The 18905-nt window shown below is 51.2% G+C and overlaps 1 protein-coding gene across 3 annotated transcripts; it reads left to right on the forward strand.

Annotated features, from left to right (window-relative positions):
* The first annotated feature begins 2328 nt into the window (after nt 1-2328).
* On the forward strand, nt 2329-16970 carry IBA57 (iron-sulfur cluster assembly factor IBA57). Of its 3 annotated transcripts, XM_070414136.1 has the most exons (5): nt 2598-2679; nt 13571-13632; nt 13730-13892; nt 15172-15512; nt 15791-16970. In XM_070414136.1, exons 3-5 carry the CDS (start codon nt 13792-13794, stop codon nt 16180-16182), a joined length of 834 nt encoding a protein of 277 aa, XP_070270237.1. In that variant the 5' UTR covers nt 2598-2679; nt 13571-13632; nt 13730-13791; the 3' UTR covers nt 16183-16970. The 3 variants fall into 3 exon arrangements, with proteins under 3 accessions (XP_070270235.1, XP_070270237.1, XP_070270236.1); XM_070414135.1 differs by having other exon boundaries at nt 13571-13892; XM_070414134.1 differs by lacking the exons at nt 13571-13632; nt 13730-13892 and having other exon boundaries at nt 2329-2679.
* Nucleotides 16971-18905: the final 1935 nt, after the last annotated feature.

Below are 18905 nucleotides of genomic sequence, written 5' to 3' on the forward strand. Positions count from 1 at the left end.
CAAACCAGATACCTGCTTTCAGCAGCAGAAGCCTCAGAGCTAGAGCCAGAGCTAAAGCTAGCCCAGAATAAAATAAAAAAAAGAGAAAAAAAGGTGCGGTTGGGAGCTTCAGTCAACAACTGCCAGCCTGAAAGCAGCCCTCAGCCCCTCACCCAGGCTGGCCAGGCACCCCAGTGGGGACCCCCACCCTGAAGGGTGTGTGACCAGCTGCAAACAGCCATCATCCCCTCATCCAGGCTGGCCAGGCACCCCAGTGGGGACCCCCACCCTGATCCAGGACACCCTTCAGGGCAAACCAGCCGGCCCCCAGGCCTCTATCCTATATAGTAAAAGGGTAATAGGCCTCCTAGCACTGGGATCAGCGGAGCCGCCAGGCCTCCTGGCACCGGATCAGCGTGACAGGGGGCAGCGCCCAAACCCCCTGATCGCCCTGCGACTCTGTGTGTGACAGGGTGCGGCGTCCCAACCCCATGATCGGCCCTGCTCTGTGTGTGACAGGGTGCGGCGCCCCAACTCCCCAATCAGCCCTGCTCTGAGCCCGACCAGGGGCTGCACCTAGGGATTTGGCCTGCCCTCTGCCACCCAGGAGCAGGCCTAAGCCAGCAGGTCGTTATCTCCTGAGGGGTCCCAGACTGTGAGAGGGCACAGGCCGGGCTGAGGGACCCCCCTCCCCCCCCCCCGAGTGCACAAATTTTTGTGCACTGGGCCTCTAGTCTTATCTAATAAAGAGGGAATATACAAATTGTCAAGCCATAATGGTCAAGATGGCTGTGCCCACAGCGGAGACTGAGTTCCTGTAATGAGCCTTAAAGAGCAATCAGTAGGGACCTGAGGCTGTGTGGCGCTGGGCTGGGGCAGGGGACCTGAGGCTGTGCCCCCTGCCTGGTGGGGCTTCACAAGGGACCTCAGGCTGTGCCCCCTGCCTGGCAGGGCTTGATGGGGAACCTGAGGCCATGTCCCCCGCCCCAGCGCTAGGCCGGGGGACCTGAGGCCATGCTCCCCACTATGTGGGGCTTGCCGGGGGACCTCTAAGCTCGCCCCCCGCCCTGGCTGGGGCACCTCAGACTGCTACCCCTGCCCCGGTGCCAGGCCGGGGGACCTGAGGCTGCACCCCCTGCCTAGCAGGGCTTGACGGGGGACCTCAGGCTGGGCCCCCCTGCCCTGGCAGGGCTTGATGGGGGTGGGGCCGGTTGGGTCTGGATCTAGCCCAATGCGGGTGGGGCCAGCTGGGTCTGGGTCTCACGTGATTTCGAGGTGCATGTGGATGGGCAGGGACTTGACTCTGGTTTCTTCGGCCAGCCCCAGACTCTGAAAGGATGAAGATTTTCATATACATTTTACTAATTTTCTTTCATCTCTGACACTTCTATTATAGAGAAAGGGCAAATAGCAATATTAAAATATTTCCTCTAATTAATACCCTTTTAATGTGCACGAATTTCATGCACCAGGTCACTAATATTCTTTATAATATTCTTTATAAAGAGGAACAATAGTAAGTAATGCTCCTCTGAATTCTGTGAGCCACTCCAGCAAATTAATGGAACCCAAGGACAGGGTTGTGGGAGCCTCAAATTAGAGGCGCTGGTTCTTCACCTGTGGGACACCCAGCTGAATTGCTTGAGGTGTGGACCTCCTGCGCGCGTGCATCTTTGGTGATCAGAAGTGTCATAAGTTAAAGGAGTGTGAGCGTAAACAACACGCAGGATGGATTTTCATAAACAAAGCCAAGGGCTGAGTCATAGGAGATATCTGCACACCCATGTCTATGCAGCACATTCACAACAGCCGAGGTAGGTAAACAAAATGTAAGGGGATGTTATTCAGCCTTAAAACGGAAGGAAATTCTGACACACTGTGGATAAGCCTGGAGGACATCTTCACAGTGGCATCAGCAATTCCTCTCATATGAGTCCCCAGAGAAGTCAGGTTCACAGAGAGAGTGGAGGGGAGCAGGGGGATGCCAGCGGGTGAGGAGAGGGGGACTGGAGTTTGATGGGTATGGTGTTTCAATGTGGGAAGATGAAAGTGCTGGATGGTGGGGATGGCTGCACGACACTGAGGATGCGCTTAATGCTCCTGAACTGTGCACCTGAAAAGCGCTGAGGCGGCAGTAAGCAAGCAGAAACTGCTCAGAAAATCCACGGCAGGCCAGGGCAGGCGCGCCCGGCCTGGAACAGGATCCAACCCCGGCGGGCAGGGCGGGGCGTGGGGCTGACGACCAGCCCGAGGCTCCGCCCCATCCACGTCCCCGCACTTGTTCCGCCGGCCGCCAGGGGCCGCTGTGGAACCCACCGTGGCCGGGTCGCTCCTTCCCGCCGCCGTGCTCGTGCCCAAGATGGCGGCCGCGGCGCTGTTCCGGGGCGCGGCTCCCGGGTGTCGGGGACCTGCCTGGCGCTGGCGGCTGCGCGCGATCTCAAGGCACCGCCTGGCCTCTGGCTCGGGCGGCCACGGCAGCGACCCTGCTGACGGCGCGGCCTGGGCCTGCTTCCCGCTGGGCGAACGCGCCCTGGTGCGCGTGCGCGGGCCGGACTCGGCCCCATTCCTCCTGGGGCTGCTGACCAATGACCTGCCGCTTCCGGCTCCTGCGGACGGTGCGGCCTCGCCCCCCGCGCGTGCGGGCTACGCCCACTTTCTTAACGTCCAGGGACGCACGCTGTATGACGTCATTCTCTATGGGTGAGAGCGGATTGTGGGGAGAAGGGGAGCCAGGGGAGGCGCACCTAGGGGGAAAGTGGGGAGTCAGAGGGAAGAGGACCACCCCAGCGAGTGGTTGGAAGCTGGGAGGAGGGGCATTTATGGGAAGGGCACCGGAAGATGGGCGGTAGCCTGGGGGAGGGCTTCCGGCGGTGGGCGGGAGGGGCACCGAGGGGCGGGCCCGCCCGGCTCCGGTGGTGGTGGTGGTGGTGGTGGTGGTGGTGGTGGTGGTGGTGGTGGTTGCGGTTGCTGGGCGCCCCTGCACCTGCCCTTCGCTCCGCTTCAGTCTTGCCCCGGTCGCCCTGTCTTCATGGCCCGGAAAAGGGAGCCACGACGGCAGGGAGTTGCTTCTGCGTGAGCGGCTTGTGCCACGACTTTCCGAGTTCTGCGGTGTCCTCCGCATTTCTCTCCCAAGTCTCCCTGTATCCAGTGCGAGCTGTGTTTGGTGTTTTACATCCATCTGGCGACATCACCATGACCTACGTGACGGTCGTGGGGCCGCCCGGCACCAGCGCACTTCCATTGTGTGGGAGCCCCGCCGGGCCGGGCCGCAGCCTGGGACCCGCATGCCCGCTCGGTGTGTAGGCGGCCGCCTCTTTCTCATTGGACTCGCAGGAGCTCGTTCTAGAGTAGCTTGTTGAGAGGTGGATGCTTCGGGTGGACTTGGACTCGTTATAGCTCTGCAAGTGGTCATACCTGATGGTTTGCCTGGAATAAAACTCCAGGAGCAAAATTGTCACTGAGAATTGTGAAACCATGGCCCGTCTTTCTGAGCTGGTATTTCTGTTGGGAAACTTCACGCCTTCTTGTTTTGGGGCCCTGAAAGCTTGTAGAGCAAGCATGTCAAACTAGCGGCCCACAAAGAATATTTTTGCGGCCCAGCCAATATAACGGTATGTAGGAAACATTTTAATAAAAATTTCGTAACTTAATTTTTACAATATTCAGTTGTACATAATTATCTACACTAATAAAAGAGAAACATGGTAATTAGCGTACGACTGCTACCCTTCCCATTGGCTAATCAGCATATCCTTATGCAAATTAACTGTCAGCCAAGATGGCGGCAGGCAGCCAGGCAGCTGGACGCGAACATGAGGCTTGCTTGCTCCATTGACTGCGGACTCCAACGTTCCCCGCCTGACTTGCCGGCCTCTGAGCTGGCAGTTTGAAACTTTGTAACAAATATAGCCAGCTGGGATCTCAGAGCTGAAGTTATACATTGTTTCGATTATAGAACGGCAAACAAACCAGCAGCGGAAGCCTCAGAGCTAGAGCCAGAGCTAAAGCTGGTCCAGAAGAAAAAAAAAAAAAAGAAAAAAAGGAGTGGTTAGGAGCTTCAGTCAAAACCGCCAGCCTGAAAGCAGCCCTCAGCCCCTCACCCAGACTGGCCAGTCACCTCAGTGGGGACCCCCACCCTGAAGGGTGTGTGACCAGCTGCAAACAGCCACCATCCCCTCATCCAGGCTGGCCAGGCACCCCAGTGGGGACCCCAACCCTGATCCAGGACACCCTTCAGGGCAAACCAGCTGGCCCCCAGGCCTCTATCCTATATAGTAAAAGGGTAGTATGCCTCCCAGCACCGGGATCAGCGGAGCCAAGAGTTCTCCTGGCACCAGATCAGCATGACAGGGTGCAGCGTCCAAACCCCCTGATCGCCCTGTGGCTCTGTGTGTGACAGGGGATGGCGCCCCAACCCCCTGCTCCGCCCTGCTCTGTGTGTGACAGGGGGCGGTGCCCTAACTCCCCTATCGGCCCTACTCTGTGCGTGACGGGGGAGCTCCCCAACCCCCTGATGGGCCCTGCTCTGTGAGTGACAGGGGGCAGCGCCCCAACCCCCTGATTGGCCCTGCTCTGTGCATCACAGTGGGTGGTGCCGCAACCTCCCCATTGACCCTGCCTTGAGTGTGATAGGGGGCGGTGCCCCAACCCCCCAATCAGCCCTACCCTGAGCGTGACTGAGGGTGGCATCACAACCTCCCAATCCACCCTGCTCTGTGCATGACAGGGGGCGGCGCCCCAACTCCCCAATCAGCCCTGCTCTGAGCCCGACCAGGGGCTGCACCTAGGGATTTGGCCTGCCCTCTGCCACCCAGGAGCAGGCCTAAGCCAGCAGGTCGTTATCTCCCGAGGGGTCCCAGACTGCGAGAGGGCACAGGCCGGGCTGAGGGACCCCCCATTCCCCCCCGAGTGCACAAATTTTTGTGCACCGGGCCTCTAGTTAATAATGAACTGCAACGTTTGCTAATGACTGATTACTATAATCTTGTTGCATTCATTTCCCTTAAGCACCTTATGCGCAGGCGCACCATTTCTCTCCACTAATACTAGCAGCAAATATTTTAGTAGCCCATTGCCACAGCGTTAGTCTTGGACTGACTTGTTGGTGTGCGCAACAGTAAATATTTCGCTTTCCGAGAACAAGAAAAATAGGTTTATTTGCGTTACGCTTATTAATTTGTGCAGTTATTCAGTGTTGTAATTTAATGTTCAAGAAAAATATTAATTTTTATTAAAATGTTCTATTTATGTTAACAGTGACTCATTTATTTCAGCCCTTTGTATTCAGCAGGTCTCTATCGAAATAAACCTACGTTTCTATGAAAATTGAAGCTTTTGTTTTTTTGCAGCCCACATAAACTTAAACCTTGTTTATTTGTCCCGTGTTAGCCTTTGAGTTTGACATGCTTGTTGTAGAGGCGCTTCATCTGATGATTATTTTGGGTCGTCTTTCCTGTGGTGTTGCCAGAAGCTTGGTGGGTGCTGTGGCAGTGTAATGCGTCAGTAGGTATGTCCTGCAGGCAATCACCGCCTGCTTTCCTATATTAGTGGATGCTGCCATGCCCATTTGTTTGCATACTGTCTGGGGCTACTATGCCCTGGGTCCAATAGATTTGTGATAGACGCCCAAGCCCAAATTGTTTATTATCTGGCCCTCTACAGAAAACATTTGCCACCCCTGTTGTGTTCCATTCAGAGATGCCATCATCTTTGTCTCACATATCTTTTTTTTTTTTTTAAATATATTTTATTGATTTTTTACAGAGAGGAAGGGAGAGAGATAGAGAGTCAGAAACATCGATGAGAGAGAAACATCGATCAGCTGCCTCCTGCACATCTCCTACTGGGGACATGCCTGCAACCCAGGTACATGCCCTTGACCGGAATCGAACCTGGGACCTTTCAGTCTGCAGGCCGACGCTCTGTCCACCGAGCCAAACCGGTTTCTGCTGTCTCACATATCTTACTACATTCCTCTTATTGCTTTAATTTGCTTATGTTAGAACTTGCAAGGTTTTTTTTTTTTATCTTGAAACCTCTATCAGTAATTTTCAGTAACATCTATTTTAGTCATAACTCTTTAATATATATATGTATTTTAAAAATATATTTTATTGATTTGTTACAGAGAGGAAGGGAGAGAGATAGTGAGAAACATCGATGAGAGAGAAACATCGACCAGCCGCCTCCTGCACACGTCCTACTGGGGATGTGCCCGCAACCAAGGTACATGCCCTTGACCGGAATCGAACCTGGGACCCTTCAGTCCGCAGGCTGACGCTCTATCCACTGAGCCAAACCGGTCTGGCACTCTTTAATTTATCAGCATTGTAATCATGTGTTTTTTTAAAAAAAAAACAAAACTTTTTTATTGATTTCAGAGAGGAAGAGAGAGGGAGAGAGAGATAGAAACATCAATGATGAGAGAGAATCTTTTATTAGCTGCCACCTGCATGCCCCCCTACTGGGGATCGAACCCAAAACCCAGGCATGTGCCCTTGACTAGAATGGAACCAGGGACCCTTTAATCCGAAGGCAGATGCTCTATTTACTGAGCCAAACTAGCTTGGGCTGTAATGATGTTTTGATTCTCAAATTTCGTTGCTGTGTCTGCCATCTGCCTTTACATCTTTTTGCCTTTGTGTTCTTTTTATGAGTTTATATTCTTGCTAGAGGCCCGGTGCACGAAATTTGTGCACTGGTAGGGTCCCTAGGCCTAGCCAGCGATCAGGGCCGATCCGGGTCTTCCTTCCCTTGGCTGCCAGCTTCTGGCTGGGGCCTTCCTTTGTTTCACACCGCCCCCTGGTGGTCAGCACACGTCATAGCGAGCGGTCAAACTGCCAGTCAGTCGAACTCCGTCGGGGACAATTTGCATATTAGCCTTTTATTATATAGGATAAGTTGCTCTATGGTATAAAGCAGTTTCTTGGTTTTTCTTTCTTCATACTTTCCCTGTAGTCTGGAAGGTCATTGCCTGGCTGCTGTGCCAGCAGGTCTTGTCCCAGATACCAAATTTGTGATAGCAGATTTGGCATCTCTTTCTGGATGTTGCTTGTGCCCTGATTTGACCTGGAGAAAAATTAGTTTTTCTCTCCCAGCTAATTCCTGAGAATGGGATATCACTTACTGTTTGGTGTGCTAAGGGAATTGAGGGCCACTGTAATGATACTTCCCGACCCTCGTTTAGAATGGGTCTTCATTCCATCAAAGACACCAGAGAGGTAGTGTGTTGCTTCCCCTCATCAGTGGAGGGAAGGGGGCATGCGGACATGCCCCGTTCCTTGGATGGGTGCTCCTGGAACTGGGGGGTTGGTGGTGATGTCCAGATTCATCTTCAAGTTCTCTTTTGTGATGTGAGGCTTTGGGGCCAGAGTCCACTCTCCTGCCCCGCCTGATACCTCTTTTCTGGCCTAACCCCTCTCGTTAGTTCATGGGCTTAATTCATATACTTCTTCCCACCTGGTTGCTGTTGGCCATTTACCTATGTCTGATCTCTTTGGGAAGAGAGCAACATTGGGTTTGACCGCCTCCTTGGAGGCCCATGTGCCTTCCTGCTTTCTCTGTGTTAGCTCCCTACCTGCTGTTTTCTCTGCATGCTCTCTCTCTCTCTGGAATTTTTCATTTTAACTCTCACGCTTCTAATTTCCCATCCTTGAGTCATTTCTCAGAGCACTCTGTTGTGTCTTGGGTGCAGCAACTTCTCTCAGGTGTAGCTTTTTGTTTATAAAGTAGATTTTACTTAGGTCAACCTTAAAAATAAAATAGCCTGTTATTTTACCAGCATAATTAGTTTATTTGGGAATAGCAGAGGTATTGCAACTGGGGACATGCAAACCATGGTGAAACCATACACAAGTCTAGAGAGAAGAGCTACTTTTATTTTTTTATTAAATATATTTTTATTGATTTCAGAGAGGAAGGGAGAGGGAGAGACAGAAACATCATGATGAGAGAGAATTATTGGTTGGCTGCCTCCTGCACACCCCACACTGGGGATCAGCCTGCAACCTGGGCATGTGCCCTGACCAGGAATCGAACCCTGACCTCCTGGTTCATAGGTTGACGCTTAACCACTGAGCCATGCCAGCAGAGGAAAGAGGGGAGTTGGCAGGGGTTGTTGTTCATTGGAGGAGAGCAAGAGTTCTGGGTGGTGGTAGCTTCTCATTGCCTGAATGTGGTGATTCTGTTGCTAGGCAGAGAAAAATCTTTCTTCTTCCTGCTGAAGTCTGCAAAAGGCAGTGAGTGGAATCATGAGAACTTATGCTTAAGGGCTTCCTGACCGTGATTTTAATGAGGTGTTTCTTTATTCACTTATACAAGTTTAGAGCAATTTTAACAAAATTGAGGGGAAGGTACAGAGATTTCCCATCCACACACAGTATGGGAAATCTCCACTGTCAGCATCGCCACCGGAGTGGTGCATTTGTTATATCTGATGAACCCACATGGACCAGCGTCCATTGTTTACATTAGTAGGTTCAGTCTTGGTGTTGTGCATTTTGTGGGTTTGGGCAAATGGATAATGACATGTATCCAGCATTGCAGTATCATAGAGTAGCTGCACTGCCTGAAAATCACCTGTGCTCCAACAATTCATCCCTCCCCTCCACCAACCCCGGGCAACCACTGATCTTTTTACTGCCTCCTAGTTTTTGCCTTTCCCAGAATGTCAGGTAGTTGGATTGTATAGTATGTGGCCGCCTCTGATGGGCTCCTTTCATTTAGTAATACATATTTAAGTTTCCTCCATATCTTTTTTAAAAAATATATTTTTATTGATTTCAGAGAGGAAGAGATAGAAACATCAATGATGAGAGGGAATCATGGGTTGGCTGCCTCCTGCACGCCCCCTACTGGGGATCGAGCCCACAACCTGGGCATGTGCCCCTGACCAGAATTGAACTTTGGACCCCTTCAGTCCACAGGCCAACGCTGAGCCAAACCAGCTAGGGCTCCTCCATATTTTGATGGCTTATGATAGCTGATTTCTTTGTAGTGCCGAATAGTATTGGTTGTAGCATAGTTTATTTATTTGTTCACTTATTAAAGGACATCTTGGTTGCTCCCAAGTTTTGTCAATCCTATATAATAAAAGTGAACTCTTGGCTGGGAGTTTGTCTGGGAGTTCGACCAGGGGGGCAGGGCCGGCCAGGGGGAGGGAGGGAGGCCTGGCCGGTGGCCGGCAGCCACCAGGGACCCAAAGTTCATGCACTGGGCCTCTAGTTATGAATAAAGCTGCTGTAAACATCTGTGTGCAGGTTTTTGTGTCGACATGTTTTCAACTCTGAGTTAATACCAAGGAGCATATGTTTAGTTTTGTAAGAAACCTTCCAATGTGGATGCACCATTTTGCATTCCCACCAGCTCCTGTTGCCCTGTATCCTCACCCATGTTTGATGATGTCAGTGTTCTGGATGTTGACCATGCCAGTAGGTGTGTATTTGTGTTTCCCTGAGGTCATATGATGTGGAGCATCTTTTCATGGCTCATTTGCCTTCTGTGTACATCTTCTTTGGTGAGGTATCTGTTAAGGTCTTTTGGCCCATTTTTAAATTAGGTTGGTTGTTTTCTTATTGTTGGGTTTTAACTTTTTTTTGTGGGTTTTGGATGACAGTTCTTTGTCAGAGGAGACTTTTAAAATATTTTATTTCAGTCTGTGGCCTGTCTCCTATTTCCCCTGAAGAGATTGTATTTGTTGTTGTTCTTAATTCTCAACCAAGGATGTTTTTTTCCATTGATTTTTAAAAAAATATATTTTATTGATTTCTTACAGAGAGGAAGGGGGAGGGATAGAGAGTTAGAAACATCGATGAGAGAGAAACATCAATCAGCTGCCTCCTGCACACCTCCCACTGGGGATGTGCCCGCAACCAAGGTACATGTCCTTGACCGGAATCGAACCCGGGACCCTTGAGTCCGCAGGCTGATGCTCTACCCACTGAGCCAAACCGGTTAGGGCTCCATTGATTTTTTTAGAGAGAGTGGAAGGGAGGAAGGGGAGGAAGAAAGAGGAGAGAGAAGCATTGATGTGAGAGAGACACATCAATTGGTTGCCACCCACACACTCCCCGACTGGTACTGAGGATGGAACCTGCAACTCAGGTATGTGCTCTCCACCAGAACCAAACCCACAACCCTTCAGTGTGCAGGCCAACACTCTTACCACTGAGCCACACTGGCCAGGGCTTAAATATGTTTTTATTTATTTATTTTTTAGAGAGAGAGGAAGGGAGAGGGAGACAGCGAAACGTCAGTGAAAGAGAGAAACATCAATTAGCTGTCTCCTGCACCCCCCCACTAGGGATTGAGCCCACAACCCAGGCATGTGCCCTAACCAGGAATTGATGGTGAACTCTCCATGCGTGGGATGATGCTCAACTAACTGAGCCACATCAGCTAGGGCAAGGCTGTAGTTTTTGAAGGTCTTTTCTCATTCCGACCACATGTGTGTTTCCTGGGCCTCCCACTTCTTGGTGGAGTTCTTCCTCACCTGCTGGCTGTTGAGGAGATGCTCCTGGCTCTGGTTCCAGCTGTGCTGCTTTGGTGGGACACCCTCATGTCTGTATGCTAGTCTTTGGGGGGTGTTTTGCCTGGGCTGCCACTGGGGTTCAGATGGTCCCCCACTTTCTTGTTTCCAGTCATGATGTCTCTACCTCTACCTAAGATTTTATGTATGTATGTATGTATGTATGTACGTACGTACGTACAGTGGGGCCTTGACTTACGAGTTTAATTCGTTCCATGACAGAGCTCGTAACTCAAATTACTTGTATGTCAAATCAAAAGTGAACAAGTGAGACACGTGATGCTAGGCTGATGTTGTGGTGTTCACTGTGACGTTCGCTGTGCCAACTAGCGGTGGGGTATCTGAAGCTGGCTCGTAACCCCAATTTTAGCTCGCAACTCAAAGCAAAAAATCGGCCGAGAGACGACTCATATCTCGAAAAACTCGTTAGTCGGGACACTCATAAGTCAAGGCCCCACTGTATGTATTTTTAAATATATTTTTTAAATTGATTTCAGAGAGGAAGGGAGAGGGAGAGCAAGGTAGAAACATCAATGATGAGAGAGAATCATTGACTGGCTGCCTCCTGGATGCCCCCTACTGGGGATTGAGCCCACAACCCAGGCACGTGCCCTTAACTGGAATTGAACCCGGGACCCTTCATTCCGCAAGCTGATGCTCTACCCACTGAGCCAAACCAACTAGGGCTACCCAAGATTTTAAAAGTAAAAATATACCTGCACATGGTTAAAAAAAACCTAAGAATGTTAAAAGGCTTTTGGAAAATGATTGTCAACATTCACTTAAGATACATTCAAACCTGTGAAGAATTTTTGTGAGTTTATTTGAGCCTAACTGTCAACAATTGCCAGGAAGCAAAATCTCAGTGGATCAAGGATCGAGATAATGCTCCAGAGAATAGTAGTTTTGCACCTTATTTTATATATTACAATCAAAGGAGGAGACATAAATGGGTTACATGAAATCCACTGGTGATAGATTAGGGAAGCGGGAGAAAGCAAAGTGGGGAAACTTCTAGGATTGGATAAAAAGTAAAATGATAGACACATACTTCTTTTACTTTGATGGGTGCAGGATAGTTAACAGTCAACAATTAACTCAATGACAGTGAGGGGATCTGTGGTCTCCACAGAGCAGTACTTGTACTTTGAGGGGTCTGGAAAAAAAGGAAAATTACTTTGACATTCTAATGATAATAGAGGCCCGATGCACGAAATTCATGCAAGGGGCTTGGCCCTCGAAGCCCCGGCTTGGTCATCCGGAAGGACATCTGGAAGGTCGTTCGGCTGTCTGGTCTAATTAGCATATTATGCTTTTATTATTATAGATGTTATCATAGATACAAAAAGACAATAGACAGGCTCAGTTAAGGTAAAGATTGACCTTTGTCAGGGAAGATATGGCCTAGGACATGATTTCTCACCATAAACTGCTTTTAGTTAAGTTTAGTTTCAGATTATCCTTTGTGGTTACTTTAGGTCCCTGAATTAGCAAGGTCACCATGCAGACCTCTCCTGAGCTTGTTAGGTTAGCATGTGGCCCCTTTTCGTCCACAACTGTCTGCTGCCTTCCTGCTCACCCACATGGATCTACCCTCCCCAGAAGCAGCTCCTTTTTAAGAAAATTTTTATTTTGATGTAATTATAGATTCACACAATGGCAAAAATAATGTACAGGGAGGTCCCATGCCTTGTAACCAGTTCCCTAAATGGCAGCATCTTGCCTGCTGTGTCCAGAGGATGGACATGGGCCATCCATGGAGAGCTCAGGTTCCTCAGGTTCTGTGTGCCTGAGCGTGTGTGAGTACAGGTCTCTGTGATTTGACCATGCATGGATACCCATGTGACCTTCAACAAGATGGAGCTACTCTATCACCACTAGGCTCCCTCCTTCTTGCCACCCCCTCAGCCCTATAGCCCCTTCCCCGTTCTCCCTCCATCTCTGTGATTATGGCATCATAGGAATGTTGTACAAATGGTCACTGCCCATAATGTCCTTCATCTCCATCTAGCTGGGGTCAGTGGTCCATCCTGTTTCCTTGCTGAGAAGTATTCCATCGAGGGGATGAACCACAGTCTGTTTAACTTTTCTCCCACTGAAGGGCAGTTTGGTGTCACTTTTTGGCTATTATGGATAAAACTGCTACTAACATTCGTGTATAGGTTCTTATGTGAACACAAGTTTCCATTTCTCGGGTAAGTGCCCAAGAGTGCAGTGGCAGCTGATGGTGGTGCTCAGGTGGTGGTTGGTGTTTAGTTGTAGAAGGACCTGTAAACCCTTCCTGGAGCTGCTGTACTTACATTCCCACCGGCAACACTCAGTGGTCAGCTTCTTACACCATCGCCAGCATGGGGTGGCACTGTGTTTACTTTAGCCCTTCTGACTGCCTAGTGCTGACCCTGCTGGATTTAGTGGTTTGTTGTTTTTTATTTGTTTGTTTGATTTGAGAGAGAGAGATTTGTTTCACTTATTTTTTTTTTTATTTTTTTTTTATTTTTATTTATTTATTTTTTTTATATTTTATTGATTTTTTACAGAGAGGAAGGGAGAGAGACAGAGAGTCAGAAACATCGATGAGAGAGAAACACCAATCAGCCGCCTCCTGCACATCTCCCACCGGGGACGTGCCCGCAACCCAGGTACATGCCCTTGACCGGAATCGAACCCGGGACCCTTCAGTCCGCAGGCCGACGCTCCATCCACTGAGCCAAACCGGCCTCGGCAGTTTCACTTATTATACATTCATTGGTTGATTCTTATATGTGCCCTGACCAGGGATCGAACCCACAACCTTGGTGTATCCAGAGATGCTCTAATTAACTGACCCACCCAGCCAGGACCTGTCCCTGCTGGTTTTGATTTGTGTTTGTGTCTGAGGAGTGACACTGAACTTCTTTTCCTGTTCTTATTTGTGTCAACTTCTCTGAACTCTTCTAGCTGTTTCTTCCAGCTGCTCAGCTGACCTCATTTTTGACGTTCTGTGAGGACATTTGGAAGGTGAGGGGTCAGCTGACTTGCTGTGGCAGGTCCTCTCCCACCCTCCTCACCCTGTTACTCTGTTCCTAGTGGTCCTGTGGCAACTGGTTATGTGAGACAAGTGTATGGACACTACAAGGTGTGTGCATAGGGTGAGTCCACTGAGATCTGCCAACCAGCTGATAGGCTCCGGGTGAGGGTCGGGCACCAGATGATGGCCTTTGACTCTTTTCCCTGCTCCCGTCTCAGCTGCCACCATTCTTGGACTTTGCTCAATCCACATCTGCAACCTGGACCCCAGCTGCGCCTGGATGGCTCCACCCAGCCCCGCTGTCCCCCAGCCCCACATGTCCAGTGCTGCACTAGCCTCTCCTCGTGCTTATTTATCTGAAGGAGCCGAACCATCCATCTGGTCAGCACATCAGAATCCTGGGGTCATTTTTGTGGATGTGGGCTGCCTGGAGTGTGCGTTAGATGGCTCTCGGGCTTGCCTTGGGAAAGTGGGAGGTGGTGTGGTTAGGTGTGGCCTTCCCGTTCCAGAGGGCCCCCTACCCAACCCAGCCTTAGGACCCTGGCTTATCGGTGGCTTCTGGGGCTAGAGGAGGCAGATCTGTCCTTAGGGTGGGCATCAGCACCTTTCTGCCTCACCTTGAGTGTCAAGACACAATCTGCTGGCCCTTGGCATGTGCATGTCTGTGCCCGTGGCCTGGGTGGGAGGGATGTGGAGGGGTCCTGTGGTGGCTGTGGGGTCTCCTGTGTGCACTGCACTGCACAGTGGGACCAGAGGATTGGGGGGCTGTGGCTGGGTTCTGTGTGCTGTTTCCACATTGCGACGCCCTGTGGACCCACCCCCGCACTGTTATTGGTGGAAGTGGGGTTCTTTTTTTAATTTTTTAAAATTGATTTTAGAGAGAGAGAGAGAGAAGCATCAATGAAAGAGAAACATCAATCGGCTGCCTCCTGCACACCCCCCCCAAAATGGGATGGAGCCCACAACCCAAGCATGTGCCCTGACTGGGAATTGCACTGGTGACCTCTTGGTGCATGGGTCAATGCTCAACCCCTGAGCCACACTAGCCGGACAGGAAGTGGGGTTCTTAGGGTACCGCTGGATGCTCCCAAAGGAAGATGAGATATGGTAGAAAGCTTTATTTCTGTAGAATTACATCCCTAGGTTTCCAAAGTCCCATTTCCCTTCCTCCACTCATGGAAGTGTAGCTGGGGTTTCAGTAAAGCTGGAAGCAAAGCCAGTGTCCAGAGTGCCTTTCCATGCTGGAGCTGGTGCAATGCAACGTCAGGCTAGTTACAGTCCATTAACCCATTGTGTGTGGGTCCACATGGCCGTGGGCCATGGGGTCAAATACAAGGAAGCAGGAGCAAAAGAGCCCCACATGCCGAGTCCCAAGAGAGGGGATTATATGTCCCAAATCCCTGCACCCCCTTGCCGTGGCCACACCCATTCTGGCCAATGACTTCTTCTCCCAGGTGTGATTGACAGGGGGAACCTTCCCTGTCACCCCAACTTTACAGGGCATGTGTCTATCTGCCCTTTGTCCAGTCCCTTCCCCCAGTGTTTTGCAGGGAACATGCCTATAATGTCTAGCCTCCCCTTTGTTCCTTTCCTGTTAGAAATTACTAGTTAATTACAAGGGTATCACCACCACAAGCAGTGCCACTGTTCCTCCCCGCAGGCACCCGGAGCACACTGACCAAGCTCCCACCTTCCTCCTGGAGTGTGACAGTTCGGTGCTGGGTGCGCTGCAGAAGCACCTGGTGCTGCACAAGATTCGGCGGAGGGTCACGGTGGAGCCATGCCCTGAGTTGCACGTTTGGGCCGTTCTGCCAGCCACTCCTCAGGAGGTGGGTGGGGCTGCGCCACTGCCCAAGCACCAGGGCTCTGCCATCCTCGCCCGTGACCCCCGCACTACCCGCATGGGCTGGCGGCTTCTCACCCAGGACAAGAGCCCTGCCCTGGTGGCCAGGGGCAGGCTCAGGGACGTCTGCGATTATCACCGGCACCGGTACCAGCAAGGTGTGGGGGCACCTGGGGACCAGCGGAGACTAAACTGGTGGAGTGGGAAGGGCTGGAATGCAGGGCCCAATTGAGAGCTGGGAGGCACCGGGAGGAGCCAGTGGAGTGAGCATGGCTGGGGTCAGAGAGGAGGTCTTTTTTCTAGCAAGTAGGATTGAGGACCAGGGGACAGGGAAGTGGTGGCAGGCAGAGGATGGGGTGCTACAGAGGTGGGAGGGGCCATGCCTGGTCTCCCTTGGCTGAGCCCTCACCTTGTTTCTCCCTTTCCACCCCCACAGGTGTTCCTGAGGGGGTCCACGACCTGCCCCCAGGAGTGGCCCTACCCCTGGAGTCCAACCTGGTCTTCATGAACGGTGTCAGCTTCACCAAAGGCTGCTATGTTGGCCAGGAGCTGACAGCCCGCACCCACCACACGGGTGTCATCCGAAAGCGCCTCTTCCCAGTGCAGCTCTTGGGCCCCCTCCCTGAGGGTGGCATCACCCCTGGCACCACGGTGCTCACTGAATCTGGACAGGCTGTCGGCAAGTACAGGGCAGGCCAGGGGGATGTGGGGCTGGCCCTGCTGCACTCAGAGAAAATCAAAGGCCCGCTCTACATCAGAACCACAGAGAGCGGCCGGGTGGCCCTGACTGCATCTGTGCCAGACTGGTGGCCCACAGCCACCAAGTAGCCCAGGCGTCCCTGCACTCCCACAGGGTGCCTCTGTCCCCCTCTGCACACTTGCAGGCTGGCCCTGTGAAGACATGCCTCCTTGGAAGGTCCCGAGTGTTCGTGGGATTTCTGCGGCTGCAGGTGTGCCAGGCCTTTCCAGCCACCATGCTTCCAGCTGACACCTGCCTCTGCTGGTGGCTCTGTGCTGGAGGAGCCAGAAGCAAGCCTTGCGCCTGCCACAGCTGAGCTGAGCCCCATCTGCCAGCACACCCAGACGAGGTTCCAAACCATGTTGCTCTGGAGGCCATTTGTCCATCAGCCAAGGACAGGAGTGAGAAGCTGTCAGGGCAGGCCTGGCACCGAGGCGGTGCAGCCAAAGGATGACAAGGGGCAGGTGGCTCTGGGAATTGTCTTTCATGCGGGCTTGGGGCATGTCTCAGGTCAGGAATCATGTGGCGGGTGTGGTGGTCGTGTGGGCGGATGGAGGCACCAGCTGCCCACAGGCACCACAAAAAGTTCTCCAATCGCACCTCTGCGCTCAGGGTGCTGGCCATAGGAGCCCTGGTACCATTTCACAGGGGACACTCCAGCTCCACAGCATCGGCCCCTTGGTGGCCTGGGCGGCCACTCCTCCTTCCCGAGCCTGTGTGCAGAGAGGAGCTTCTGCTTGGTTTACCACCGCTGTTTTCTGATGTGACCAGGCCCCCTTTAAACCGCTGATGTCCATCCTCCCACTGCAGTGTGATTGACATTATGGGTGACCCACTGGTGCCTCAGAGTGAATATTAAAGTTTGACTTACAAGCGGCTCATGTGGAATTCTAGTTTCATTTTGTGGAAGGTGCTGGGACTTGGTTTTGTGCAGACTAGATATGTCGAGAAGGTCTCCCTCGAACAGCCAAGCACACCAGATAAAATAGTTTAGCAAAGTTCCAGGCCCAGTTGGACTGACAAGAAGATCAGAGGCCAGGGCTTTGGGGGCTCTGAGCTGTGGTCTGAGGAGGAGGGCCAAGTGGGGAAGGAGGCATCTTGGTGCCTGGCAGGGTGTCAAAACCCTGCTGAGAACCTGCAGCCAAATGTACGTTTGGAGTTGCCCAGGAAGAGATGGGGAGCATGTGAGGGGAAGGGGGCCCACAGTGGGACTGGGGCATTGAAGGTGAGGGAGATGGGGGAGGGCCCAGCCAGCCCCCAAGGGCAAGGCTCATCCTGACGCACGTCTCCTGGGTGGAGGAAATTAAGTCGTGTCAGCTTCTGGACAGGAAGGCATATAAATGAAGGACTCAGGGGCTCTTGTGCTCATGGCCAGGGCAGTCACCTCTCGCAGCTCTGCCTCTGGCACCTTCTTTGCATCTGTTTTCTTTTACTGAAAATTTAGCCCGCTGGCTAGTCTTTATACTGATGCTGAGACCTTGGCTCACGAGTCCAGTTCCCTCTGTGTCTGTGTGACCTGAGCCTAGAGGCCAGCCTTGCAGGCCAGGCTGTCCCTCTTGGGTAGACATGCATCCACAGCTGGTATCTGGGCTAAAGACATGCGTGCTTCTCATGGGGCTGCGGTGTTTGTAGCGCATCAGAGCCCTGGGCAAGAGTCTGAGCCATGAGAAAATGGGAAAGGAGGCTGGCCCTGGGGTCTCTTCAGCACGGGACATTCTTATAACCTCTTCAGGGTTCTCCAGGTAACAGGGACCTTAAAATATTTGGTTCAGATTCCACATTATAACTTAGTGCTTTTAGAAGGAGACTGCCACCCATGGTCAAACCACACCAGCTTTCACAGAAACTTGGAGAAGGCTTGGCCCCTAGTGATTCTGGAGTGGCCTCCAAGTGCCTCCAACTTCATGAACCCTGCTCCATGAAAATTGGTGCAGGTGCCCAGAAGGCTCTTAGCTAGTTTTTACATCTGCTTTAGTTTATTTTATAGAAAGTGTAGCTCAGCTGATGTCGCTTAGTTGGTTGAATTTTATCCCATGCACCAGAAGGTCGCTGATTGGATTCCAGGTCAGGGCACATGCCCAGGTTGTGGGCTCGATCCCTAGTAGGAGGCAGCTGATCAATGTTTCTCATTGATATTTCTATCTCTCCCTCTCCCTCCCTCCCTCTGAAATCACTTTTAAAAAACAAAATTTAAAAGTGTACAAGTTCTGAAAAACAGGTGGTCATAGTAAAAAAAAAACCCCAAATAGCCCTGCAAGGTAGTGTTTTTAGGAGCCTATAAGTGCAGGTGTGAAACTTCCTATGGAAACCCTCCTCCAGCTCAGGCCTTCCACAGAGAAGGTTCTAAGGAATGAATAAACCTTTATTGCTAAAAACCCTGAGGAGCCCAGAAACACTCAACCCCCAAAGAAACAAGGTCAGCAGAAAACCCACACATTTTCAGATATTTATGTAACCAGACACACTATGAAAAATATATATTACTATATTTAAAGAAGTAAAATAAGGAATTTAATATTAGTAAGAGCAAGAGACTGAAAAAGAATCAAGGAGAATTTCTAGAAATAAAATATTTTAAAAGTCCATGGATACAGTTTTTGAAGAATTCGGAAACTGAAAAAATGACCCTCCAATGAAGAGCTGGTCCTAGAATGAGCACAGAAAGACAGAGAGATGAGGATGGGGTGAAGAGGGGCGGAGAGGGATATAACTGGTTCAATGTGGTGGGCGTTACACAGGAGAGGAAAAAACATGGGCAGGGGTGGTGTTCACAGAAATGGTGCCTGAGAACTTTCCAGAATTGATGGAAGTC

Source organism: Myotis yumanensis, unplaced genomic scaffold, assembly GCF_028538775.1.
Source record: "Myotis yumanensis isolate MYYU_CA2020_CCGP unplaced genomic scaffold, mMyoYum1.0.hap1 SCAF_5, whole genome shotgun sequence".
Lineage (NCBI taxonomy): Eukaryota > Metazoa > Chordata > Mammalia > Chiroptera > Vespertilionidae > Myotis > Myotis yumanensis.